The 18,176-nt window shown below is 35.6% G+C and overlaps 1 protein-coding gene across 1 annotated transcript in view; it reads left to right on the forward strand.

Moving 5' to 3' along the window:
- Positions 1-4,995: 4,995 nt before the first annotated feature.
- The window catches only part of LOC132559067 (RING finger protein 17-like), a 49,956-nt gene continuing 36,775 nt past the window's right edge, over positions 4,996-18,176 (forward strand). The window contains exons 1-11 of the mRNA XM_060223675.1: positions 4,996-5,075; positions 6,716-6,778; positions 9,231-9,355; positions 10,686-10,780; positions 11,183-11,259; positions 11,836-11,924; positions 12,233-12,294; positions 13,008-13,149; positions 13,741-13,821; positions 14,749-14,849; positions 17,814-17,880. Coding sequence (XP_060079658.1) covers positions 5,024-5,075; positions 6,716-6,778; positions 9,231-9,355; positions 10,686-10,780; positions 11,183-11,259; positions 11,836-11,924; positions 12,233-12,294; positions 13,008-13,149; positions 13,741-13,821; positions 14,749-14,849; positions 17,814-17,880 — 954 coding nt within the window. The 5' untranslated portion in view covers positions 4,996-5,023. The remainder of the gene's footprint in view (positions 5,076-6,715; positions 6,779-9,230; positions 9,356-10,685; positions 10,781-11,182; positions 11,260-11,835; positions 11,925-12,232; positions 12,295-13,007; positions 13,150-13,740; positions 13,822-14,748; positions 14,850-17,813; positions 17,881-18,176) is intronic.

Consider the following 18,176-nt stretch of genomic DNA (forward strand, 5'->3'; position numbering starts at 1 on the left):
AATTTTATACTAATCTATATGGACCATACTTATCTCCAATGTGTTCATGAATATTTTAGTGGAATGTAAAAAAATATATTGTCTTATACATTTCAAACATTTCTATTGATTTTGCTGTAATAGTGTTTTAGTTGTTAACAGTTACTTTGGAATATTTAGTTTGTAAACATTATTATGTTTGGTAAATTTCACCTCCAGCGTTTAGAGTGTATTCAATTCATGGATAATTAAAACACATATTCATACCTGGGCAGAAGCAAAGGAATGGATCAATACTTAAAAGTTTGGTGGTTTGTAGTGAAAATTTTACTGCTACGTGTATAATATTTACCTCAGGTATATAGTGCTCACTCACCTTAACAGTTATTGATCTGTAGCCAACAATCAGTAACCTGTTAACTGTATTAGGTGTGACAACACTTCAGGATATGGGGAAATTATGGTATTGTATGATTAATAGTTCCATACTAAAGTCTCATATAAAATAATTTAAATGAATTTGTTCTGAATATAGAATTCACAATTTCAAGTAAATTCCAATCCACAATGGATTAAACAGTACCAATTTGCGAGTTTTATGGGAAAACTTACCTGAATGAACTGACACTACTTTATGGGAAAATACTATAATTCCTATCAAAACAAATTGCCCTGTAGGGAAATTAATGTATGATTAAGGTAACAACTGCCAGATTTAGATGTCAGATTAGCAATCAGATATAAAAGTTCCAGTTGTACCCTATAAACATGGATATTGTGCCCCCTATGCACCCCCCTCCACTTCATTCTATCAACATTTTATTGTATCACTCACAAAATGGCATCCCCTTCCCTCTGTATTTTGTCAAGGTTACAAACACTCATTATCTTTTCATTGTCAAAAAGCTAAACTTCTTTGTGTGTTTATATATATACTTTGATAATGATACAGGGAATATGAAACACAACTACTTGAATTTGTGTGTTTATTTATGCAAATGTGCTGTGGTACTGGATTTGGTATTCTTCATCTGAACTGACATTCTTTTGTCATAAATCCTCTATGTAATGGTTTGACTTCAATAAAAATATTTTTTTTAAACATGTGTTTTTTGTTTGTTGCACTCATTTCCAGGGAAACATATATCTGCCTCATAAAAATGAAGAGCAAGGAAACCCATGGATGGGAATTGGAACATTTCAGCTATAGTATAAACACTTGATCATCAGATGGAAACCCAAATTCCCAACATGTTTAGATACACCAGACCCAAAGATGGAAACAAAAATTCTAACTTGATTTCATAACATTACCTTGTTACAGTTGGTCATTATCATTTAGAAGTAGAAGTAGAACACTAAGCAATGGCAAAATATGAAACCAGAAAACAAAGAGCGGAACAAAAGATGCCGATGTCATATATTATATATGATTGAAACATATGAACTATACATGTCGATAAGCCATCAAAAGGAAATAGCACTACAATTTATTTTAATACATTGCAAACAATTAATGTCTTAAATTATCAAAATGTCTGAAAAAGCACAATTTCATCTCAATATAACCTATCAGGTTTCAAACAAGTTGGCTGACAGCTAAGGGAGACCATCTATAATTAAGATCAACAAGAGCATCGCAAACGATACTTCCATCTTACTCAGCAGAGTTTAAGGATGCAAATCACCTGTATTTTACTAAATGCACAAACTTTAGCTTTTTTCTTTTTCAGTTTATTTAATTTGTTTCTAATTGCTGTAACTTTTAACTTTCTGAAAATCGCAACTAGTCATGAACGATTGAAGAGATTTTGACAAAATTTGGTCTTTCTTGGATGAAGGGAATCCATCTTGTATAAACATTAGGCCTCGGCCCCCTTTGAGGGCTTTAGGGACAGGGCCCAATTGAGAAAATAGAATGTATTATTAAAAATCAACTTCTTCTGTAGGAATGAATGGAAATTGCCCAGATTTAGCGTGAAGCATTCTTGGTTGAATGGGAATTGCAGGCTCATTTCCCGAAAACACCAACTTGTAAGGAAGGTGTTTATATAGGGAATCCTTTGAAGCTAAAGTTATAGTCTGTTTCAACTAAGAATGTCAACTTATTTTGTGACTAGGATACTTACATATCAATAATGAAATAGATAAAGTTTCTATTTGTCTTAATTAATTGTAAAACAATATTTAGCATATAAAAGTATTATAAGATAGATATTAAATATTAATATTTAATATTATTATTCCTTATATAATGATTATCATGTAAGATTATATTTAATCAATAAATCAAATTCATTAAGTCACATTGATATACTGGTGTCAGCAATTAAATTGAATTGGAAACTCTATCCAAGATGGAGAAGCTCGGATGCTGAATCAGCATAGGTCATCAGGTTGATCGTCGCGGTCTGATAATGGTCCTTCAAGGTGGCCAGGCGTCTGTCAATGTTGGCGGTTTTCTTCTTCCAAGGTTGAATGGTGCCTCCTGCATCTCTCTGAATCCGGCTGATGTCATTCATATTCTGTATGTCCTTAAGCACCTGGATGATGGTGTAGATGTTGGGGTGGGCATACAGTACCTTCTTCAGTTTCCCTTGACAAGCTTCAAGATGCTTGGTAGTCCAGGGTTCCTCTGTTGAGAAGTGGTTACAAGTTGTTCGATCTCCCTCTATCCATTGCTCTGTGATGTAATCTGTGAATGACACAGGATGTAGGATGTCAGCATCATCAGCTTCCTCATGGGTTTGTAACCAGATCTCCTCAATGCGGTTTAAGGGGGCGAGTGGCAGAACAGCAGCTTGGCGTACAAGTATTTTGACGTCATCGTTGTCACGTTACAGTGCCTGGAGTCTGGTTAACTGGACCTTTTGCCAAATGCACTGGGTGTAGTGGAAAAAAACATCCTTTAATGGTGATACCTTTAATTACACTTCAGATCGCATTGTGTGTGACTACCTCAAAATCGACGAAGGCTGTAGTTGGTCGGAATGGAATCTGGAAGTGTATCATGTGATCCTGTAGTAACGTGAAGAAATAGTTGAAGATAACCTGGCTCTTTCCATATACAACTGGGGTCATGATGCCTTCAATCTGTAGAGGGATGCTGTGAATCCGGTGAAACATAGGTGGACAGGTGTAGAATGTGCCATCACAGAAGAATGTGTCAGATGCTGCAAGTTCACCCTGGTTCTCTGATGTAGCAAAGAGGAGAAATGCTTGCAGCGAGCACAGTAGAGAGACAATTTGGCTGTATAGAATGTTGGCAGTCACTGGACCATTCCAGTACAAGATTAACTAACATACTTGATAAAAGTTATGATAATTTACACTAAACTGAAAAAGTACAAGATTAACTAATATATAAGACAAAAGTTATGTAATAAATCAAGCAATGAGAAATTGATGCTTCAAAGTGCAGAATGAAATATGATAATTCTCCAAAATGTACTAGGCTTTTATACATTTCCCATTGAACAGCTTGGGATTGGAATAGTTGTAACAAATATATTTAATTCCTTTATTTTATAGTTATTAACAGTTTCCTGAACAGTTATCAGAACTTGATTATCTTATTTGCCTGTATAAGTTACCTGTAGAACAATTCTATAACTCACTATCATCAAAACATGTAAACATGTTTTCATAGACAGAGTGGCTGTTCAGGGAAGACCCAGAATTGCATTAGGCTTTGGCCCCCTGGGGCAGGAGCGGATGTCCCAATAGCGGAAATAGAGTGAATTCTTTAAAATCTGACTCCTCCTGCAGATATTAATGGATATTGCCCAAATTTGGTCTGAAGCTTTCTTGGGTAAAGAGGAATCCATCTTGCATAAAGATAGAGCCTATACCCCCTGGGGTGGGAAGGGAGGGGCCCAATAAAGGAAGTAGAGTAAATAATTCAAAAACTCTACTCCTTCTTTCGGAATGAATGGACATTGCCCAAATTTGGTCTGAAGGATTCACATATACATATGGTATCGGTCCCCTTTGGGGGCTTAAAGGCAGGACTCAATAGAGGAAATAGAGTAAAGTTTTCAAAATTCTACTTTTCCTGTAGAAATGAATGGATATTGCCTAAATTTGGTCTGAAGCACTCTTGGGTGAAAGAAATCAGTTGTGTATAAACAGTGGATATCAGTGCTGAATAACAAGGCTGGTGTAGTATAATACAGTGAAATCCATGTAGATAAAATGAAGCTTTATACTTCATGTTTATGGTAGAGTATGTATTTTGACTTGATTTTGATGGCATTATCATCAATTAACTTTTATTCACCGATTCTTTTTTTCTAATTGCCCTGATTTAATTCAATCATATAAAACACAACTAACAAAAAACATGTCTGGGGTGGGGAAATTCAGGACGGGGCACTATGCTTCACAATAGGGAAACTATATCAGAATTTGTCTGTATTATTTGAGATTGTTTATTAAATGGCAGATTAGCTTAATTAGCCATGTGAGTGATGCAGGCCACTTGGACCTCTTGCTCTTACTATGCGCAAGTTTACAGTACTATGCTGTGTCAACAGTGTGTATAGTTAAAATATTCCTGTGCGATTCTAATTGACTCTGGATCAACTCTTAAACATATCTTTCTTTTCTAATACAAGCATTTTGCAGTTAGGGTGATGAAACGGTCAACATACACACTTGAAATCAAAGTTTTAAGCAATGGCTGAGGATTACTTTGAAAGCTTGAAAATAGTTACTCGTAGGCCAGCAGCGCGCATCCACTTTTTAAATATGTATATAAAGCAATCAATTTGTTTAAGAAAAAATAAAATCGTGTCTTATTACGTCCTCAGATGTAAAAAGCGTCCTTATACTTTCACTTTCTCATAATAGTTTAACATCTACTCCTCTCCCAATCAGTAACTTGTTCCCTGAGTACCTTTGCAGACGATTTTTTTACCATTGACGACAGAAAATAACGAATTCTCCCCTCGCGCCAAACAAACTCTCGTGTGATCTCGTGTAGTCTAGTCCACATGTGAAGAACGGAAGAAAACATTCTGACGGACGCAAACATTTCTTCGAAATGCAGAAGTGTCCGTCTTGCCCAAAGTGTCAGTCATTTTATTCCACTAAAGGTGATAACAGACATTATAAGCATTATTAATGGAAAACCCTTACTTACCAAAAGTGTTGCTATCGCATCAGTAGCCGGAGTATGACAAAATCAGCATCATCATGTCATAATAAAACCAAGATATGACACCTGTTATAGGCTCTTGATGTCAACATATGTGTAAACTACAGATTTGTATCCGACTGTGATAATTTTTTTAATAATTATTAAAATGGGAATTCGATTACATCCATTCCACTGTAACGATTTTTTTTTTATTTAACGATGAAAAGCTCAGGTTTAGCCACTTAAGAAAAATCATGTATAGCTTAATGCAAACTGAAGTTTATCCTAAAGGTAACCCGATTTTCTTCATTGAAGTACGGTTATTCGCCAAAAGTTATATGGTATTGGTATAACTGAGCACATTATGAAATTATCCCTAAACCTCATCATAATGGCTCATAGACTTTCTGTAAAGAAAAACAGATGTGCTAACAGTTAAAGTGAAATGCATTAGATACAATCTATGGAAATCCCAATAATTCAAATTTAACACAGATTAAAGTGATGACATCAGGGAGTCAGATCTTTTGATACAAATTAAAGGTCATTGGCAACAATATTTTTCAGATCTCTATATGAGGGCTGATTGAGAAGTTGTGAGCCTCGTATTATTTTTCAACATAATCCCTTTCAGTATCTATACACTTTTGCCAGCAATCTTTAAGGGCCTCAATGCCACTTTTATAGAAGTCCTTTTCATGACCATTCAGAAAGTCCACCACTGCATGTATGCTGTCATCATCTGACCAAAGTGGGTATCAGAAAAGGCCTTCTTCAATTTTGGAAATAGATGAAAATCAGATGGAGTGAGATCAGGCAAATTAGGGGTATGCTCAATCAATTCAAAGCCACAATTATGTGAGTCATTCCAATGGCAGACTTGTGAAAAAGAGTCCTGGTGATTACCATCAGCAGCCTAGAAAACTGAGGGTATAACCTTTCCAGCTGATGGAACAGTCTTTGCCTTCTTTGGTGGGGGTGAACCTAGGTGCTTCCATTGTTTAGGCTGTTGTTTGGCCTCTGGGCATAGTCACTAACCTCTGCAGAAAGTTAGCAGAATCTGCCTCTAAAAGGTTCAGATTAGCACACAACAGAGTCCACCTGGTGTGCTTCTGATCAGCTGTTGGAAGTCTTGGTACACAATGGGCTGAAAGCTTTCTCATTGAAAGATCTTCTGTAAGAATGGAATGTACTCTTTCCTGTGAAATACCAACTGTACTGGCTATAGATCTCTCTGTAACTCGCCTGTCAGCCATAACAATATCATGGACTTTATTGACCATTTCTGGGGTTGCAACAGTGCCAGGCCTTCCAGGATGGTCATCATCGCCAAGGCTCTGCTTGCCACACTTAACTTTTCACCATAGCATATGAAGGGGCATCATTCCCTAGTGTTCCTACCATATCAGTATGGATATCCTTTGGTGCTAGACTTTTCTTATACAAATATTGAAACACTGCTCTCTCAATGATTTATTTCTTTGCAAAAGTTACTTGCCTTGTTTACTTTAGAGCGCTACCTCTTCCACATAAACTGACCAGATGACATCAGTCTTCAGTCACATAGCCTTAAATAGTCCGTACTTATTTCTTCAGCGGTAAAATTTACACCACAAATTGGCCTGAAGAAGCCTATGTCTTATGGCAAAACTGGTACATGTAAGTAATAAAGATACTACGTTCATCATCCTGAGCTTTTTGCGATTGACTATTACCTTTCAGTTGACTATTGTATGCAACTTATATTTGCATGTTTATTGTCCTACATATAGAAGTTTATTATGTTGTACAGTTTGTGTGCATGTGTTACTGTGTAATTTGTATTCTTCCGCTGAAAGTAATGTCCTGCTGTGTTTTTCTTTGTGTTTTGAGCATGTCTTTCTTTCTGTATTTCTTTCATAGAATAGAGTGGTAGTAGGCACAGGGATTTCAAGATATATTAGCTTTGTTTTTTGAGAATTGTATAGGTACAGTTTAAAAAAACTTGAAGCTCTCTAGAGGTAATTTATGAGTAAATGTGTATAACAAGTTATAAACTTTGAAATTTATGTAAGTTATAAACAAAAGGCCAATGAAATCTCCCTGCACAGTAAAATTATTGAAGCAAAGCAGGAGAGTTATACACTGTGTATTTGCTGACAAGCACAAAAGTAGTCACAGAATGCACAAATTTAAATAAACTGTAAACTGAAATAGCAATGTATTCATGTAACACAGTATTTGGCAGCAAAACAAAGAAAAGTGAAATATATAATAAAATAGCACAAAATAGCATATTTTGGGATAAAGATAGTGAGTTTGGTTATCATTGTCAAAATGTGAGTCATTATTTCATTCCTTTATGTGTTATATGTCTTGCTGCCTTATACAGGTAAATTCACGGTCCAATTAACTAACTAGTGTCCTCTCATGACCACTAATCCCCTGTGACCGACAGGTTCTAGGGAGGGGTAGGTGTGTGCTAAGGTAGCCCAGGGCATTTGGAATTTAACAGAGATGAAATGTGTTAGGAACATGGGATGTAACGAGCACTTTGTAATTGGATGAAAACGATTTTCATTTTTAAAACAAAATCTGAACAAAGGGAAAAGACAGTATCCATCACTGAAGCGAGTATAAGATGAAAACTGAAAAACAAACAAAATTATATGGGATGTTATTGTCTTCAGCTACAGGAAAATTTCACTTATATGTAAATAAAGATGTGCAGGAAACAAATGAAATAACTTTAATTCACCATTCACAAAGTTGCTGTATGCCTATTTTGTTTACAGACGTTAGCCAAGTCGTGATACAATTCATCCCCTGGATCATCATTATTATCTTTTAGCTACTTAGAACTGTTATAGTCTAATAACAAACTTTACTATTTTGTCATTTTATAGTGCTGTACATGCTTATGCTATCAAATATAGCCAATTAGATCAACAGAACCTTCATAAACACTACTAATGAATATGTGTCTGGTGCTGGAATTGACATCACAAATGATCAACAAAGGAGAATCCTTGGTTTCCAAAAGGAATATTTTACTATCCTTGGGTGTTTACAGAAATAGTACTACCTGTACATCATGCAATACACTGATCACGTTCTTAAGACATTATCTAAAGATTTTTCACAAATAATTGACTTTTTATTTTTTGTTGTCTGCAAATCTTTCCTCAGTATCCCTGATAGTTAATTATAATGACTATCATGATTTGTAAATTATGTCACATTCTTTGAGAACCATATACTTAGACTTGAACACAGTGCTGAAAATAGCAACCCTTCAGTCTCTGGTCAGACACTCAACTTCTACGTTATTCCTTCCTTCACAAAGTCTTTGACCTCGAAGACAACAACAACCCAGGTTCGATATCTCCAAGGAAGCATCTCAATCTCCTAAAGCTTCTACCCTTGGAGTGGTCAATGGCACTTAATCTGAAATAGGAATGAGTAATGAAATACATCTTCCTCCTGGCAGGGCTCAAAATAATAACCCTTCAGTCTCTAGCTGAACACTCTACCACTCAACTAAAGGCAAATTCCCACTAGCTGAGGCTAGAAAGGCGGCCTGTACACTCAACTTCTGCAATAGGAAACTGATGTTGTTGTAATTAAAATGAGAAATTTCAGCACATTAGATGCGCTGCTTGAATTAATATTATGTAGTTTCCAATATATGAAAGTTTACCAACGAATGCATCTTTTTGTGGACAAGGTTTGCCATAGTAAAATAATAGTATGTTTTTATATTATTACAGACAGAAACTTTCAAATTTTATCAAATATTGGGTGCATGGTTGATCTATATAAAAGCAGTTCATATTAACAAATTTCTAATGTGGCAGGTGCAGTTACAATTCTTCATTAAATTTTCTTTTTTTTTCCTTGAAAAAGAGGTCTTGGAAATAATGAAGAAATTAAAAGTATAGAATATGAAAAAATGAACATGTCTTAACATGGTGAATGTCAGGTAAACATGTAGAACAAGTTGAACCTAGAATTATTAATTATATTTATCAATCTCCTACAAATCTGTCTAGAAAATAATTTTGTTTGTAACTTGTTTTGGTATTTATTGCTATGTTGCCTTATATGTGTTATCCTACGGTACGTGTTACAGATGGCCGATCATACCACAAACATCCCCTCTTGTTGGACTGTGGCCACACCTTCTGTGAGGGTTGTCTCCAGGCATTGGCCAAAGAAGACAAGACTGTTGTCAAATGTCCAGTAGAGTCATGCCAGGTAAGTTGTGCCCAATCATGTCATGTTGGGTTGAGTTTCAGATTATGGTAAAAAAAATTAGGTTGTAAATTTTTAGACTGACTCTTCTACATTAGCTGCTTGTCTCGATCTCTACCTACAACGAAACCAACATGGACAGCTTTCTATCAAGCTGTATGATAAGCGTGATGATTTTAATTTCCCTACTGTGAATTTTCCGTTTCTGGATAGAAATATCCCTGCATCTCCAACCTATGGTATTTACACAGTTGATTCAGTAGTCAAGGGCCTATTCTTATTATCACGATTTTCATGCAAGAAGTTGTCAACTGACACTCTTGTAACACTAGGTTCAAAAGATGCAGATTGATGAAAATTATGGGAAAGTTTTATGGTCACCATAGTGATCTCATGGAGAAATATCTTAATTCTTTGTGCAACATAAAGCAAACATATTTGATGCATGTAAATTTGCCTATGGTTACATTGTTGTATATCTTGTTTTCATTTGAGTGACATTACTTCCTTGGATTGACAAAGGTTTTACATGGCGCGTGTTGTTGAGCAGAAGACGCTTACTCTTCTGGAACACCTGGTCTTATTCCTTCTTTTGTTCATATTTTGCCTTAGTTTTATGGAATTTGAGTTTGAGTTTTGATTGTGTTGTCATGTTATTATTTTCTTTTTAGGCCTTATCAAATAGCTTTTGAGAAGGAATATAACGATACCAAACAATTGAAAACTTAAAATAGTATATGGTTATATTATATGTAGATAATTATCTGTATTACTTGATGCAATTGAATACTAGCATTTGAATTTGAAATGTACGATTGCAAAGCCAGGACACAGGTAATTGAGCCTTACCTAATGGAAGTTAAGTACTTTTGATAGGAAAACAGGTTCTCCATTTTCTTTTGCCATGAAAACAGGGAAGAAATATTTTCAATGTTGCTTTTTATTTGTTGAGCATGTCTCCAATTCTGAAATAAACAGAATGGGTTTCAAATAGTGGGGTACAGGGGACATACCATGTTCCCTGTAGTTAGTGCTTGGGATACTTGAAAATATTGCCTGCTAACATTTTCTGATGAGTGCTGTTTTTAGTCATACTGGAAAGGAGGCAGAGGAATGTGTGTGTACTGTAATGTCATAACATTTGATATATCATTGAGGCAGGAATCTCTGTCCCCAGTGGTAGACAAAAATAACCAAAAAATTAGCATGTGCTGGGTTTATAGCTGGCATTATTTCTAGGATGGATTAATTGTTATAAAAACAAAATGAAATAAAATGATGGGCAGCACTAGTATCCACACTTAGATATCATTTAATTGACTGTTCTCTTTAGGTGCTGACACCTGTTCCAGGAGATGTGAAAGACTTATGGCCTGACCTGTATACTGTTGGACTTGTAGTGTACAACCAACGCACATTATTGGACAGGTAAATGGAGCTAACATAATGGTCATCACATTTAACATCAGGATTGAGAGGACCTCACAGCTAGAACATATATAATTCAGCATGTAAACTACAGCATTTACTGAGGGATATTTCATAGGAAGGTCTCCTTAAGATTTAACATGGTGAAGTGAAGTCAGAACTAAAACATCATTCCATTTCATTTTTGTGCCCTGTAAAGGTGAAGATTGGGGAATATATCTACAGGACTATCTCTTCCGGTCATGAATCAATGTTATGGATCTGGCAATTTCTTTTCTTTGGGTACTTTGATCACAGTTAAAAACATATATAAGAAAACCTTTCATGTTAATTAGAGATGCAGTTTACAAAAGTAAATGATGACTTTCATAGGAATTATGATGAGTTGATATTCCATTACAGAGAACTCAGTAAGATAACACACTCACAGATGGTACAGAATTTGAAAAAGAAAGACACTGACAGACAAGAAAACCAAGGTACCATGTTTTTGATACTCTGTATACAGTCATGTCTCTGCCTTGGTAGTTGACTGATAAAATTATCAGATATATGAAAATTATTTCATTTTTTTAATTATGGGTCTCGCACACTTCCCCATCTAGCCTTTGACTTTTGATCACTTTGGATTGTCCTCATTTACCTCCTAAGCTTCAAAATCGTTAGTATCACTGCCGAGTCCTAGAAGGACTAAACACAATTTTTATGTATTATGATTCATTGATTGGCTCTACAGTATCTAAATCTATATTTGTATTTAAAGTTGCTATTCACTCGTGAGTCCTCTGTATGTAATACCTGTCCATAAGGACCACAGTTGAATTTGTATATAAAGGCCACATTCTGCTCCTTTGACTAAATGGCCTTTATTGACAGGTCTGACTGTACCTGTTGGTGGTTATTTTTCAAATCCTATTAATTGTCTGCTGTGAGCATGTTTTGTTGATCAAGACTGTAATTCAGGTGCAGTATTTTCTGACAATGAAATTTTTCTTAATTGTAAATATTTGTTCATCTTTATACAAGTTGTGATCAGATAAATGGTCTGTTTTCAGATAAATACTGCAGAGAGTGTATGCAGAAACCAGCCACTTGTCGATGTGAGAAATGTGATTTCATCATGTGTATGCAATGTTTTGATAAGGTAAAGCAAATTATTTTAATAAAACTGTGTTTTACTTGATAGATGATAGCAGATGTGGAGTCTTTCATCCTGTTTGGCAACTTTATCTGCCGTTTGGCTTGTCAGGAGAGAATTAATACTTGTTGAAATAGGTCTGTGATACCATAATCGTAAACACTGTTACTTGTGGTCATTTTGATGCTAAATCAAAGTTATGTGTTAATCATCCCTGCATTTGATAAATATAAAGTACATTAAAGACACATAACAAATAATCCACTGTTGGCAAGAATCTGTTTTACTCAACATCTTTGTGTTTGTCATTGTAGATTCATTCAGTGTCCAACATGCTAAAGCAACATCAACCTGTCCCACTTTCTGCTGACCCCAAGTAAGTCTTCCTATATCTTGGATGTCTTCCTATATCACAGATTAGTCTTCCTGTATCACAGATAAGGCCTCCTATATCACATGTAAGTTTCCCTATATCACAGGTAAGTCTCCCTATATCACAGGTAGGTCTACCTATATCACAGGTAAGTCTTCCTATATCATAGATAAGTCTCCCTATATCATAATAGTTAAGTCTCCCTATATCATAGATAAGTCTCCCTATATTACAGGTAGGTCTCCCTATATCACAGGTAAGTCTCCTTATATTACAGGTAGGTCTCCCTATATTACAGGTAGGTCTCCCTATATCACAGGCAAGTCTTCCTATATCACAACTTGATTTCCCAAAGTCACAGACAATTCTCTTTTAATCACAGGTAATCTTCTTATATCACATATTAACTTCCTATATCACAAATTAATCTTTCTATATCACAAATTCATCTTTCTGTATCAGAGATAAAGCATGTTGGTAACTCTAAAGGAAAGCTTGGCCACTATACCAAATATAACAGGAAAGAATTTGCTCCTCTAACAAATTAAAAGTACTGACTGTAATAATGGTGAGATAAAGTATATGTACTTTCACAGATATAACCATAAAATTTGTAGTATAAATGAATGTATTGATGTTCACTTTTCAATTGAAGTGGAATGTGTAGTTTCCTCATCTTCCATATTGTATATTTGATATCTGAGTCATTTTTGCAGTAATGTGGAAGGACCAATGTGTAAACAGCACCTGGACAGGTCCATTGAGTACTACTGCGAGGATGACTGTATGCCTATCTGTTCTCGCTGTGTAATCGTGGGTGACCACAAAGGACATTCCATCACATCCATGGAGGAGAAAGTGAGTCCTTGGTCTGGAACGACAAGAATTCTACTTTGATATTTTAGATTTTATATGCATATGATTCCTGATGTATAATCATTTAATAGATGTAAAGAGACGATTATGTTCTTGCCATCAGGACTGAAGCTTATATCTTATAAACAGTAGAGATACTCACCATGTAACCACATATTTTCTTGCTTGACAATTAGAAAAGAGATCAAGTATAGCATTAGCAGGCTCAAAACTTAAGGAAATTACTACCAAAACTAAAACACGAAACGAAGGAAAAGTTCAAGCACTGAAACATTGATGTCATCTAGATTGAGCATGAAGGAAAAGTATTACTGAAGTTGAAATGCAGGAGCATTAATTTTATCTAGATCTGGCATGAAGGGATATTTAAATCAAAGTTAAAAATGGAGACATTGATCTCAAGTAAATCTGACATCATTTTTATTATAAATATTTGTCGTTCACATTTACTAACAAATTGTATAAGTAATACAGGTCCTTAGGTTAATATTTTGATATAATGTAGCTGACAAAAGAGATTCTACTATGATGTAGAATGATGTCTTCAATAAAACATTGGTGGAACTTTTTCAGAATAAAGCAATATTTGCTGATATGGAGCCAGCTCTTCATACAGGAACCAAAGTGTTGAAGAAACTACGAAAGGCAGAACACGTAAGTAGATCAGGAATACTGGGATTATACATGGTTTGTAGCATTGTCTTAAACACGAAATATTCATGTATGAATTTTAATACCAAGTAAAATATGCATTTTATGGAAAATGCAGAGTATTTATTACTGTGTGAAGTTATTATTCATTATTGATAATAAGGCTGGTTATTGCAAACAGTTTTCTTATTGTAATATATCGCAGTATTCCAAGGGATGTTGCAATCTATCTGGAAATATCATGTTTAGAATATTGAAAAAAAATGTGTAGGACATGTGTACATAAGAGAGCACTTGCTAAGTATAACGCAATGATGTACCGAAAACTGTAGAATTTTAGAAGTTATATAATACCACACAAGTATAAGAACACACCACAAAAGTTTAATTTGAGTTTCAGTTAAATTTCACTGTAAAATTATCCAATGTTTGGCGGATAAATCCCCTAAAAAGTTGTGGAAAGCTGCTGCAATATTATTGCATTTAAAATGAAAATTGTATTGTAATGATATCAATTGACAAATATTGCTATAGACATATTGTGATATATAGTCACTTGCTAAGTATTGTTACATATTGTCACTAGACAATATTGAGATATATTATTACTAGACAGATATTGCAATATATTGACTATTTCAGTAATATTTCCCTCCCCTATCTGATTGATATATTGAATGTTTGCCTCTATAGTCGGGTGACACAGATTTAGTCGGTAATTTTAATAGTGGAGTCAGTGAAGTTTATTTTGCTTATTATATGGCCGAGTGATCATAATACTTTTCTCTGTCATGATTATAATTTTTGCCAAACTATATAGAAATTGCACAGTATACATGGAGATTGAATCCTGGTACAGTTCTGTATCTCTTTTTATGTGTGGATTTTGCAATAGTCTGTATGTGACACTGCTCTTTCTTGGAAAAACAGATGATAGGGACGCTGGTACCAGATATGAAGATGGAGACCACTAGTGTGATAGAGGAAATACGAAGCCACTTTCAGTTTCTGCATGGCATGCTGCAGGCAAGGTAACGCTACAAACTTGATGTAGATCAATACACTTTAACTTTGAATCTACTTAAGTACTGTATAACTAATGATATTACAAATGACAAGACACCTTTTCGTACGGATTTAGATTGTGATACAGTAGAGCCCAACAATGAATTAAACGACATCATACATCTTTTTTATCCTTCCAGGACTTGTTAGTGATGCTAAGGGCCTAAATTTTGAAGCCTAGGAGGCAAATGTGGAATACCCAAAGTAATCAAAAGTAAAGTCATAATACACTAGTGTATGGGACTGGATAAAATGACACTTACCACAGCAGTAAAGTCATAATACACTAGTGTATGGGACTGAATGAAATGACACTTACCACAGCAGTAAAGACATAATACACTAGTGTATGGGACTGGATAAAATGACACTTACCACAGCAGTAAAGTCATAATACACTAGTGTATGGGACTGGATAAAATGACACCACAGCAGTAAAGTCATAATACACTAGTGTATGGGACTGGATAAAATGACACCACAGCAGTAAAGTCATAATACACTAGTGTATGGGACTGGATAAAATGACACCACAGCAGTAAAGTCATAATACACTAGTGTATGGGACTGGATAAAATGACACCACAACAGTAAAGTCATAATACACTAGTGTATGGGACTGGATAAAATGACACTTACCACAGCAGTAAAGACATAATACACTAGTGTATGGGACTGGATAAAATGACACCACAGTCATAATACACAGTAAAGTCATAATACACTAGTGTATGGGACTGGATAAAATGACACCACAGCAGTAAAGTCATAATACACTAGTGTATGGGACTGGATAAAATGACACCACAGCAGTAAAGTCATAATACACTAGTGTATGGGACTGGATAAAATGACACCACAGCAGTAAAGTCATAATACACTATGGGACTGGATAAAATGACACCACAGCAGTAAAGTCATAATACACTAGCGTATGGGACTGGATAAAATGACACCACAGCAGTAAAGTCATAATACACTAGTGTATGGGACTGGATAAAATGACACTTACCACAGCAGTAAAGTCATAATACACTAGTGTATGGGACTGGATAAAATGACACCACAGCAGTAAAGTCATAATACACTAGTGTATGGGACTGGATAAAATGACACCACAGCAGTAAAGTCATAATACACTAGTGTATGGGACTGGATAAAATGACACCACAGCAGTAAAGTCATAATACACTAGTGTATGGGACTGGATAAAATGACACTTACCACAGCAGTAAAGTCATAATACACTAGTGTATGGGACTGGATAAAATGACACTTACCACAGCAGTAAAGTCATAATACACTAGTGTATGGGACTGGATAAAATGACACCACAGCAGTAAAGTCATAATACACTAGTGTATGGGACTGGATAAAATGACACTTACCACAGCAGTAAAGTCATAATACACTAGTGTATGGGACTGGATAAAATGACACCACAGCAGTAAAGTCATAATACACTAGTGTATGGGACTGGATAAAATGACACTTACCACAGCAGTAAAGTCATAATACACTAGTGTATGGGACTGGATAAAGTGACACCACAGCAGTAAAGTCATAATACACTTGTGTATGGGACTGGATAAAATGACACCACAGCAGTAAAGTCATAATACACTAGTGTATGGGACTGAATGAAATGACACCACAGCAGTAAAGTCATAATACACTAGTGTATGGGAATGGATAAAATGACACTTACCACAGCAGTAAAGTCATAATACACTAGTGTATGGGAATGGATAAAATGACACTTACCACAGCAGTAAAGTCATAATACACTAGTGTATGGGACTGGATAAAATGACACTTACCACAGCAGTAAAGACATAATACACTAGTGTATGGGACTGGATAAAATGACACTTACCACAGCAGTAAAGTCATAATACACTAGTGTATGGGACTGGATAAAATGACACTTACCACAGCAGTAAAGTCATAATACACTAGTGTATGGGACTGGATAAAATGACACCACAGCAGTAAAGTCATAATACACTAGTGTATGGGACTGGATAAAATGACACCACAGCAGTAAAGTCATAATACACTAGTGTATGGGACTGGATAAAATGACACTTACCACAGCAGTAAAGTCATAATACACTAGTGTATGGGACTGGATAAAATGACACTTACCACAGCAGTAAAGTCATAATACACTAGTGTATGGGACTGGATAAAATGACACTTACCACAGCAGTAAAGTCATAATACACTAGTGTATGGGACTGAATGAAATGACACCACAGCAGTAAAGTCATAATACACTAGTGTATGGGACTGAATGAAATGACACCACAGCAGTAAAGTCATAATACACTAGTGTATGGGACTGGATAAAATGACACTTACCACAGCAGTAAAGTCATAATACACTAGTGTATGGGACTGGATAAAATGACACCACAGCAGTAAAGTCATAATACACTAGTGTATGGGACTGGATAAAATGACACCACAGCAGTAAAGTCATAATACACTAGTGTATGGGACTGGATAAAATGACACCACAGCAGTAAAGACATAATACACTAGTGTATGGGACTGGATAAAATGACACTTACCACAGCAGTAAAGTCATAATACACTAGTGTATGGGACTGAATGAAATGACACCACAGCAGTAAAGTCATAATACACTAGTGTATGGGACTGAATGAAATGACACCACAGCAGTAAAGTCATAATACACTAGTGTATGGGACTGGATAAAATGACACTTACCACAGCAGTAAAGTCATAATACACTAGTGTATGGGACTGGATAAAATGACACCACAGCAGTAAAGTCATAATACACTAGTGTATGGGACTGAATGAAATGAAATAACATTAATCACAGAAGTAGTGTTCTGTAAATAAAGGTAGATCCCTTAGTTATATATGATACTATTTAAATTGATTCTGTTTTATTACAGAGAAAAACAATTAATAGATGACGTGTTCACAGTATATAGGGGAGGTATTGAGCCTTTAGCCACACTGGTGAGTATTATTTGTGTTGGTGTAGATGTACAGTAAGCTCCGAGCCTTTTGCCACTGGGTGTGAATTGGGATAAGCTTGTTAATGACTGTACTGGTGATGTGTGGGTGTGGATGTAGGATAAGCTTGGTGTCATTGACTGTACTGGTGATGTGTGTGGGTGTGGATGTAGGATAAGCTTGGTGTCATTGACTGTACTGGTGATGTGTGTGGGTGTGGATGTAGGATAAGCTTGATGTCATTGACTGCACTTGTGATGTGTGGGTGTGAATGAAGGATGAGCTGTGTGTCATTTACC

The sequence above is a fragment of the Ylistrum balloti genome, unplaced genomic scaffold (assembly GCF_031769215.1).
Source record: "Ylistrum balloti isolate Yb309-2 unplaced genomic scaffold, AGI_CSIRO_Ybal_v1 Utg370852, whole genome shotgun sequence".
Classification (NCBI taxonomy): domain Eukaryota; kingdom Metazoa; phylum Mollusca; class Bivalvia; order Pectinida; family Pectinidae; genus Ylistrum; species Ylistrum balloti.